We start from the raw sequence: 10,784 nt of genomic DNA on the forward strand, positions 1-10,784 counted from the left end.
TATTTCACCCAGCTCGGAACACTTTGCACTCCTATGCACCACCAATAAAAAAGCTAGCACCACCAAGGAAAAGCCTCAATTTTCCATTTAAAGTTACGCGCGAAATTTAAATTTAAAAAAAAATGAGTTTTATTTGTGGGAAAATTGGAGCGCTTTTTTCCAAAATAGCAAGTACTAGTATTAGAACCACTAGCCCCAAACAGGAAATGCCAAAAATTAGCATATTTTCAAAGTAATTTACAAATTATTCAACTGATTTTCCCGCCAACTTACCTTTAACTTGGCGGCACTTTGGTGGAATTTTGAGAAAAAAAATTATTTCACCCAGCTCGGAACACTTTGCACTCCTATGCACCACCAATAAAAAAGCTAGCACCAACAAGGTAAAGCCTCAATTTTCCATTTAAAGTTACGCGCGAAATTTAAATTTAAAAAAAAATGAGTTTTATTTGTGGGAAAATTGGAGCGCTTTTTTCCAAAATAGCAAGTACTAGTATTAGAACCACTAGCCCCACACAGGAAATGCCAAAAATTAGCATATTTTCAAAGTAATTTACAAATTATTCAACTGATTTTCCCGCCAACTTACCTTTAACTTGGCGGCACTTTGGTGGAATTTTGAGAAAAAAAATTATTTCACCCAGCTCGGAACACTTTGCAATGCCAATAATAAGCCAGCAACACAACGGAAATGGTAAAAATTCACCAATTGAACGCCAAATATAACTTTAACCGGAATTGCCCTAAATTGAATTGAATCTCATTCCATTTTGTTCGTGGTAGCTAGCACCAATATGCACCACAAAGAGAAATATTGAATTTACACTAATAGCTGAGATATTGAAAATTAAAGATGCACTGACTGACATGACCATTAACTTGGCGGCACTTTGGTGGAATTTTGGGGAAAAAATTATTGCACCCTGTTCGGAACACTTTGCGCTCCTATGCGTTACTAATGAAAAAGCTAGCGCCACTAAGGAAAAGCCTCAATTTTCCAGTTAAAGTTACGCGCGAAATTTATATTTAAAAAGAATGGTCCCTATATTCGGGCGAATTAGTGCGTTTTTTCCAAAATACCTAGCATTATTATTAGAAAAGCTAGCCCCACAAAGAAATTGCCAAAAATTAGTTTTGAGCTTGGCGCAATAATTTTTTCCCCAAGACTCCACCAATGTGCCTTCAAGTTAATGGTCACGTCTTTCTGTGCATCTTTTATTATCAATATCTCAGCTATTAGTGTAAGTAGAAACTTTTTTTTTGTGGCGCATAGGAGCGCAATGTGTTCCGTACAGTGTGCAAAAAGTTTTTCCCCATAATTCCACCAAAGTGCCGCCAAGTTAATGGTAAGTTGGCGGGAAAATCGGTTGAGTAATTTGTAAATTACTTTGAAAGTATGCTAATTTTTGGTATTTCCTGTGTGGGGCTAGTGGTTCTAATACCAAAGCACTCCAATTTTCCCGCAAATAAACTCAATTTTTTTTTTAATTTAAATTTCGCGCGTAACTTTAAAAGGAAAATTGAGGCTTTTCTTTGGTGGTGCTAGCTTTTTTATTGATGGAGTGCAATGTGTTCTAAGCAGGGTGCAATAATTTTTTTCTCAAAATTCCACCAAAGTGCCGCCAAGTTAATGGTCACGTCTGTCAGTGCATCTTTTATTATCAATATCTCAGCTTTTAGTGTAAATTCAAAATTTCTTTTTGTGGTGCATATTGGTGCTAGCTACCACGAACCAAATGGAATGAGATTCAATTCAATTTAGGGCACTTCCGGTTAAAGTTATATTTGGCGTACAGTTGGTGAATTTTTACCATTTCCGTTGTGTTGCTGGCTTATTATTGGCATTGCAAAGTGTTCCGAGCTGGGTGCAATATTTTTTTCACAAAATTCCACCAAAGTGCCGCCAAGTTAATGGTCAAATCTGTCAGTGCATCTTTTATTATCAATATCTCATCTTTTAGTGTAAATTCAAAATTTCTTTTTGTGGTGCACATTGGTGCTAGCTACCACGAAAAAAATGGAATGAGTTTCAATTCAATTTAGGGCACTTCCGGTTAAAGTTATATTTGGCGTACAATTGGTGAATTTTTACAGTTTCCGTTGTGTTGCTGGCTTATTATTGGCATTGCAAAGTGTTCCGAGCTGGGTGCAATAATTTTTTTCTCAAAATTCCACCAAAGTGCCGCAAAGTTAATGGTCACGTCTGTCAGTGCATCTTTTATTATCAATATATGCTTAGCTTTTAGTGTAAATTCAAAATTTCTTTTTGTGGTGCATATTGGTCTAGCTACCATGAACAAAATAGGATGAGTTTCAATTCAATTTAGAGCACATCCGGTTAAAGGTAAGTTGGCGGGAAAATCGGTTGAATAATTTGTAAATTACTTTGAAAATATGCTAATTTTTGGCATTTCCTGTGTGGGGCTAGTGGTTCTAATACTAGTACTTGCTATTTTGGAAAAAAGCGCTCCAATTTTCCCACAAATTAAACTCATTTTTTTTTTAATTTGAATTTCGCGCGTAACCTTAAATGGAAAATTGAGGCTTTTCCTTGGTGGTGCTAGCTTTTTTATTGGTGGTGCATAGGAGTGCAAAGTGTTCCGAGCTGGGTGCAATAATTTTTTTCTCAAAATTCCACCAAAGTGCCGCCAAGTTAATGGTAAGTTGGCGGGAAAATCGGTTGAGTAATTTGTAAATTACTTTGAAAATATGCTAATTTTTGGTATTTCCTGTGTGGGGCTAGTGGTTCTAATACTAGTACTTGCTATTTTGGAAAAAAGCGCTCCAATTTTCCCGCAAATAAAACTCCATTTTTTTGAATTTAAATTTCGCGCGTAACTTTAAATGGAAAATTGAGGCTTTTCCTTGGTGGTGCTAGCTTTTTTATTGACGGTGCATAGGAGTGCAAAGTGTTCTGAGCAGGGTGCAATAATTTTTTACCCAAAATTCCACCAAAGTGCCGCCAAGTTAATGGTCACGTCTGTCAGTGCATCTTTTATTATCAATATCTCAGCTTTTAGTGTAAATTCAAAATTTCTTTTTGTGGTGCACATTGGTGCTAGCTATCACGAACAAAATGGAATGAGTTTCAATTCAATTTAGGGCACTTCCGGTTAAAGTTATATTTGGCGTAAAATTGGTGAATTTTTACAGTTTCCGTTGTGTTGCTGGCTTATTATTGGCATTGCAAAGTGTTCCGAGCTGGGTGCAATAATTTTTTTCTCAAAATTCCACCAAAGTGCCGCCAAGTTAATGGTCACGTCTGTCAGTGCATCTTTTATTATCAATATCTCAGCTTTTAGTGTAAATTCAAAATTTCTCTTTGTGGTGCACATTGGTGCTAGCTATCACGAACAAAATGGAATGAGTTTCAATTCAATTTAGGGCACTTCCGGTTAAAGTTATATTTGGCGTACAATTGGTGAATTTTTGCAGTTTTCGTTGTGTTGCTGGCTTATTATTGGCATTGCAAAGTGTTCCGAGCTGGGTGCAATAATTTTTTTCTCAAAATTTCACCAAAGTGCCGCAAAGTTAATGGTCACGTCTGTTAGTGCATCTTTTATTATCAATATATCAGCTATTAGTGTAAATTCAAAATTTCTTTTTGTGGTGCATATTGGTGCTAGCTACCATGAACAAAATAGGATGAGTTTCAATTCAATTTAGAGCACTTCCGGTTAAAGGTAAGTTGGCGGGAAAATCGGTTGAATAATTTGTAAATTACTTTGAAAATATGCTAATTTTTGGCATTTCCTGTGTGGGGCTAGTGGTTCTAATACTAGTACTTGCTATTTTGGAAAAAAGCGCTCCAATTTTCCCACAAATTAAACTCATTTTTTTTTTAATTTAAATTTCGCGCGTAACTTTAAATGGAAAATTGAGGCTTTTCCTTGGTGGTGCTAGCTTTTTTATTGGTGGTGCATAGGAGTGCAAAGTGTTCCGAGCTGGGTGCAATAATTTTTTTCTCAAAATTCCACCAAAGTGCCGCCAAGTTAGTGGTAAGTTGGCGGGAAAATCGGTTGAGTAATTTGTAAATTACTTTGAAAATATGCTAATTTTTGGTATTTCCTGTGTGGGGCTAGTGGTTCTAATACTAGTACTTGCTATTTTGGAAAAAAGCGCTCCAATTTTCCCGCAAATAAAACTCCATTTTTTTTGAATTTAAATTTCGCGCGTAACTTTAAATGGAAAATTGAGGCTTTTCCTTGGTGGTGCTAGCTTTTTTATTGATGGTGCATAGGAGTGCAAAGTGTTCTGAGCAGGGTGCAATAATTTTTTACCCAAAATTCCACCAAAGTACCGCAATGTTAATGGTCACGTCTGTCAGTGCATCTTTTATTATCAATATCTCAGCTTTTAGTGTAAATTCAAAATTTCTTTTTGTGGTGCACATTGGTGCTAGCTATCACGAACAAAATGGAATGAGTTTCAATTCAATTTAGGGCACTTCCGGTTAAAGTTATATTTGGCGTACAATTGGTGAATTTTTACAGTTTCCGTTGTGTTGCTGGCTTATTATTGGCATTGCAAAGTGTTCCGAGCTGGGTGCAATAATTTTTTTCTCAAAATTCCACCAAAGTGCCGCAAAGTTAATGGTCACGTCTGTCAGTGCATCTTTTATTATCAATATCTCAGCTTTTAGTGTAAATTCATAATTTCTTTTTGTGGTGCACATTGGTGCTAGCTACCACGAACAAAATGGAATGAGTTTCAATTCAATTTAGGGCACTTCCGGTTAAAGTTATATTTGGCGTACAATTGGTGAATTTTTACCATTTCCGTTGTGTTGCTGGCTTATTATTGGCATTGCAAAGTGTTCCGAGCTGGGTGCAATAATTTTTTTCTCAAAATTCCACCAAAGTGCCGCCAAGTTAATGGTCACGTCTGTCAGTGCATCTTTTATTATCAATATCTCAGCTTTTAGTGGAAATTCAAAATTTCTTTTTGTGGTGCACATTGGTGCTAGCTATCACGAACAAAATGGAATGAGTTTCAATTCAATTTAGGGCACTTCCGGTTAAAGTTATATTTGGCGTACAATTGGTGAATTTTTACCATTTCCGTTGCGTTGCTGGCTTATTATTGGCATTGCAAAGTGTTCCGAGCTGGGTGCAATAAATTTTTTCTCAAAATTCCACCAAAGTGCCGCCAAGTTAATGGTCACGTCTGTTAGTGCATCTTTTATTATCAATATATCAGCTTTTAGTGTAAATTCAAAATTTCTTTTTGTGGTGCATATTGGTGCTAGCTACCATGAACAAAATAGGATGAGTTTCAATTCAATTTAGAGCACTTCCGGTTAAAGGTAAGTTGGCGGGAAAATCGGTTGAGTAATTTGTAAATTACTTTGAAAATATGCTAATTTTTGGTATTTCCTGTGTGGGGCTAGTGGTTCTAATACTAGTACTTGCTATTTTGGAAAAAAGCGCTCCAATTTTCCCGCAAATAAAACTCCATTTTTTTTGAATTTAAATTTCGCGCGTAACTTTAAATGGAAAATTGAGGCTTTTCCTTGGTGGTGCTAGCTTTTTTATTGATGGTGCATAGGAGTGCAAAGTGTTCTGAGCAGGGTGCAATAATTTTTTACCCAAAATTCCACCAAAGTGCCGCCAAGTTAATGGTCACGTCTGTCAGTGCATCTTTTATTATCAATATCTCAGCTTTTAGTGTAAATTCAAAATTTCTTTTTGTGGTGCACATTGGTGCTAGCTACCACGAACAAAATGGAATGAGTTTCAATTCAATTTAGGGCACTTCCGGTTAAAGTTATATTTGGCGTACAATTGGTGAATTTTTACCATTTCCGTTGTGTTGCTGGCTTATTATTGGCATTGCAAAGTGTTCCGAGCTGGGTGCAATAATTTTTTCCTCAAAATTCCACCAAAGTGCCGCAAAGTTAATGGTCACGTCTGTCAGTGCATCTTTTATTATCAATATATCAGCTTTTAGTGTAAATTCAAAATTTCTTTTTGTGGTGCACATTGGTGCTAGCTACCACGAACAAAATGGAATGAGTTTCAATTCAATTTAGGGCACTTCCGGTTAAAATTATATTTGGCGTACAATTGGTGAATTTTTACCATTTCCGTTGTGTTGCTGGCTTATTATTGGCATTGCAAAGTGTTCCGAGCTGGGTGCAATAATTTTTTTCTCAAAATTCCACCAAAGTGCCGCCAAGTTAATGGTCACGTCTGTCAGTGCATCTTTTATTATCAATATCTCAGCTTTTAGTGGAAATTCAAAATTTCTTTTTGTGGTGCACATTGGTGCTAGCTATCACGAACAAAATGGAATGAGTTTCAATTCAATTTAGGGCACTTCCGGTTAAAGTTATATTTGGCGTACAATTGGTGAATTTTTGCAGTTTCCGTTGTGTTGCTGGCTTATTATTGGCATTGCAAAGTGTTCCGAGCTGGGTGCAATAATTTTTTTCTCAAAATTTCACCAAAGTGCCGCCAAGTTAATGGTCACGTCTGTTAGTGCATCTTTTATTATCAATATATCAGCTTTTAGTGTAAATTCAAAATTTCTTTTTGTGGTGCATATTGGTCTAGCTACCATGAACAAAATAGGATGAGTTTCAATTCAATTTAGAGCACATCCGGTTAAAGGTAAGTTGGCGGGAAAATCGGTTGAATAATTTGTAAATTACTTTGAAAATATGCTAATTTTTGGCATTTCCTGTGTGGGGCTAGTGGTTCTAATACTAGTACTTGCTATTTTGGAAAAAAGCGCTCCAATTTTCCCACAAATTAAACTCATTTTTTTTTTAATTTAAATTTCGCGCGTAACTTTAAATGGAAAATTGAGGCTTTTCCTTGGTGGTGCTAGCTTTTTTATTGGTGGTGCATAGGAGTGCAAAGTGTTCCGAGCTGGGTGCAATAATTTTTTTCTTAAAATTCCACCAAAGTGCCGCCAAGTTAATGGTAAGTTGGCGGGAAAATCGGTTGAGTAATTTGTAAATTACTTTGAAAATATGCTAATTTTTGGTATTTCCTGTGTGGGGCTAGTGGTTCTAATACTAGTACTTGCTATTTTGGAAAAAAGCGCTCCAATTTTCCCGCAAATAAAACTCCATTTTTTTGAATTTAAATTTCGCGCGTAACTTTAAATGGAAAATTGAGGCTTTTCCTTGGTGGTGCTAGCTTTTTTATTGATGGTGCATAGGAGTGCAAAGTGTTCTGAGCAGGGTGCAATAATTTTTTACCCAAAATTCCACCAAAGTGCCGCCAAGTTAATGGTCACGTCTGTCAGTGCATCTTTTATTTTCAATATATCAGCTTTTAGTGTAAATTCAAAATTTCTTTTTGTGGTGCACATTGGTGCTAGCTATCACGAACAAAATGGAATGAGTTTCAATTCAATTTAGGGCACTTCCGGTTAAAGTTATATTTGGCGTACAATTGGTGAATTTTTACAGTTTCCGTTGTGTTGCTGGCTTATTATTGGCATTGCAAAGTGTTCCGAGCTGGGTGCAATAATTTTTTTCTCAAAATTCCACCAAAGTGCCGCAAAGTTAATGGTCACGTCTGTCAGTGCATCTTTTATTATCAATATATCAGCTTTTAGTGTAAATTCAAAATTTCTTTTTGTGGTGCATATTGGTGCTAGCTACCATGAACAAAATAGGATGAGTTTCAATTCAATTTAGAGCACTTCCGGTTAAAGGTATGTTGGCGGGAAAATCGGTTGAATAATTTGTAAATTACTTTGAAAATATGCTAATTTTTGGCATTTCCTGTGTGGGGCTAGTTGTTCTAATACTAGTACTTGCTATTTTGGAAAAAAGCGCTCCAATTTTCCCGCAAATAAGACTCATTTTTTTTGAATTTAAATTTCGCGCGGAACTTTAAATGGAAAATTGAGGCTTTTCCTTGGTGGTGCTAGCTTTTTTATTGGTGGTGCATAGGAGTGCAAAGTGTTCTGAGCAGGGTGCAATAATTTTTTACCCAAAATTCCACCAAAGTGCCGCCAAGTTAATGCTTTTTTTAGCACTTTAATTCCTTATATTTCTGAATGTGTGCATATTTTATTAGATTTTTTTTGTGGTTCTAGCTGGTGCTAGCTCTCCTCTACCTGTATACTAAGTCGCGGTTCGAAATTCAGTGTTTGCGGCAAATTCCTTTGATCTTTTGAATGGCCATATCTCCGTAATTATTAAAGTTAATGAATTTTTTTAAGTGGTGCAATGGAGTGCAAAGTGTACTTAACATAATGAAGTAAGTTTCAATCAAATCCGGCCAAATTTTTTTTGGCGGGAAAAAAACTTTAATTGCTTATTGTGGCTTTTCCTTGGCGAATTTAGATTTTTTTTTGGTGGTGCATAAGAGTGCAATGTGTTTCGAGCTCGGTGCAAAAGTTTTGTCTCAAAATTCAACCAAAGTGCCGCCAGGTTAATGGACCCGGCCCGGATCGCAATTCTTCCTATTACGAATATAGCAAGAGAAAGAATGAAAATAAAATAAAACTGTTTTTAGATTTCTGAATTCATTTATTAGTGAACGAACAAAACTCTAGAAAGAAAAATATTATTCATTTATTTTTTTATATAACTTTTTTTTTTAGGTTACGAGCTCCAAATTTCAGATTCTTTAGTTGGTTTGACATTCATCGCCATAGGACTGGGCGTGCCAGAAGCTGCATCCAGTGTGATTGTGGCTCGACAAGGTTTGTACATTTCTATACACTCTTTTCACGCAACTTGTCCTAATTCTGCAAATTTATAATTGAGATTTACTTAAATTTTGCACAAGTGTCGGACTCATTCTGATTAATTTGAGACTGATATTGAAAATAGTCGAAAAGCGGAATTTAATAGAAGTGATTTATTGAAGAAACTTTGTGATTTAAGATGTCAGACCTACTAAAAATACTCCGTCAGATACTTTCACGAGTTTACGCCTGAAAAAAAATATAAATTATTCGTTTTTAAATTCCTAGCTTGAACTTTAGAATCATATTAAAATTCTAGTTGTTTGGTTATGCAGAATAAAAAGTAAAAATTAATAAAAAGCTAATGATCAACGATGTGCCAATTAATGATTTTGCTACAGAAAAAAAAAAAGTGACCTGTTATTATAAATCGTGGATCTCATTTGTTCTATTCATGTTTTCGTTGCTTTATTTATGCGGGTAAAATAAATATGAATCTGTGAAGAGCTGCTATCTAGTGCGAGCGTTTGGAATGAGAAAACGATGGTTGTTACCAATAAAAATTATGGGTGAACAGTTTTCTAAGAAAGTAGTTATGTTTTAGTTAGGAAGGGATGTGACTAGAATGTAATGTCTTTGATTCTGTGTAGTTCATTGTAATCATTACGAGATTAAAAAGTTCGCCCTAATTTTGCTTAATGGCGCTACACTGAAGACGAACGGATCAAACGAACTAGTGCCTAGAACAAAAGTGAGAACTATTTTTTCGTGTTCATTTGGTGTAAACGGTATTCAAACAACTTAATTGTTTGTAGAAAGTTCTTACTGCGAATGTTTATAGTGAAAGAACATTTTTAGAATGATCCTTCCTCCAACCTCTTTAAAACTAACTTTCTCTGAAAAAATATTTAAAAAGCTGCAGATCTAAGAGTAAGTACTAAGTAAAAAAAATGTTTTATTTTCCAAAAATTGTACATCGGCCTCCTCGCAAAAGTACCCTTAATCGTGGAAATATGTTTCAATTTCATAATAAGTGAAATTGGTTCGATATGTTTTAGGTCATGGGTCAATGGCGCTCAGTAACTCCTTGGGTGCGAGCACGTTCGATATCTTGATCTGCCTTGGCCTTCCCTGGGTACTAAAGTCAGCCTATTTCTCTGATTACCCCCATGAAGTGTACATCAACTCTAGAGGTAAATTTTTTTAAACTGATAATTTCTTTTCAACTCAAAAGCTATTAATTTTATTGTATATATATATTTTATACACGTTTTCTCTGTTTTGTACGACAGGTATAGGATACTCTGCGATTTTGCTCGGGGTGTCGCTGATATTTCTATATACTTGTCTGGCTTTCAACAGATTCAATCTTAGTAAAAGGGTAAGTTAATGACATAGTCTAACAATAAGCTTCCCCCGTGAACGTGATAGCATCTCATTTTCTTAGGGGTTGATGAAGGAGACTTCAATATACCTTCTTGAGGACTACCTTGTGTCGTCGTTCAGTGGTTACATGCTCTCAGGCTTGGTTAGTTACCATGTGTTGGAGGAAGATACGCCGATCGCTCCCGAGAACCCTTCCAGATGCTAAAATTTCTCTAAATACTGTAGAGTGAGCGATTTTGCCCAGCACCCATAGTGGACACCATAGATCAATGAAGTCGAAGTGCATAACACCCCAAAAATAACTAACCTTGAAACGTTAAAACAGAAGTAATTTTTTAATGGCAAAAATCTGTTACAGATGGGCGCTGTATTTTTGGTAACATATTTGCTATTTGCAAGTATCACTGCACTTTTGGAGACGGACATAATCTTCAAGGGAAATCTATCTCTTTGTCCGTAAATATCTTATTTATTTGATAAGACAATTTAAGTTAATTTATTGTAAATAATAATCTTCAAAATTGTAAATAATAATATACATTAGTAAAAAATATTTTTTATAAAAATCATTATTACATTATTTGTCTAGTTTTAGCTAAATCTAAAAAAAAATTGGATTTGGAAGGATGGATGAAGACGTAATAATTTAGCGCGTCATCACCTTAAGGCTTTGGCTTTAGGCAGCCGCAATCTCTTTCATTGTTCTGAACGATTGTCCACCTCCGAAAAGTAAATAGAACTAAAAT

General features: G+C 35.6%; 1 protein-coding gene across 2 annotated transcripts in view; it reads left to right on the plus strand.

Moving 5' to 3' along the window:
• LOC141448693 (sodium/potassium/calcium exchanger 5-like) overlaps window positions 1-10,591 on the plus strand; it is a 29,866-nt gene extending 19,275 nt beyond the window's left edge. For both annotated transcript variants that reach the window (XM_074117222.1, XM_074117221.1), the window contains 4 exons: window positions 8,566-8,667; window positions 9,711-9,845; window positions 9,945-10,033; window positions 10,397-10,591. In XM_074117222.1, coding sequence (XP_073973323.1) covers window positions 8,566-8,667; window positions 9,711-9,845; window positions 9,945-10,033; window positions 10,397-10,498 — 428 coding nt within the window. In that variant the 3' untranslated portion in view covers window positions 10,499-10,591. The remainder of the gene's footprint in view (window positions 1-8,565; window positions 8,668-9,710; window positions 9,846-9,944; window positions 10,034-10,396) is intronic.
• The last annotated feature ends 193 nt before the right edge of the window (window positions 10,592-10,784 follow it).

The sequence above is a fragment of the Rhodnius prolixus genome, unplaced genomic scaffold (genome assembly GCF_049639745.1).
Source record: "Rhodnius prolixus isolate KJV_2025 unplaced genomic scaffold, Rpr scaffold_2, whole genome shotgun sequence".
Lineage (NCBI taxonomy): Eukaryota > Metazoa > Arthropoda > Insecta > Hemiptera > Reduviidae > Rhodnius > Rhodnius prolixus.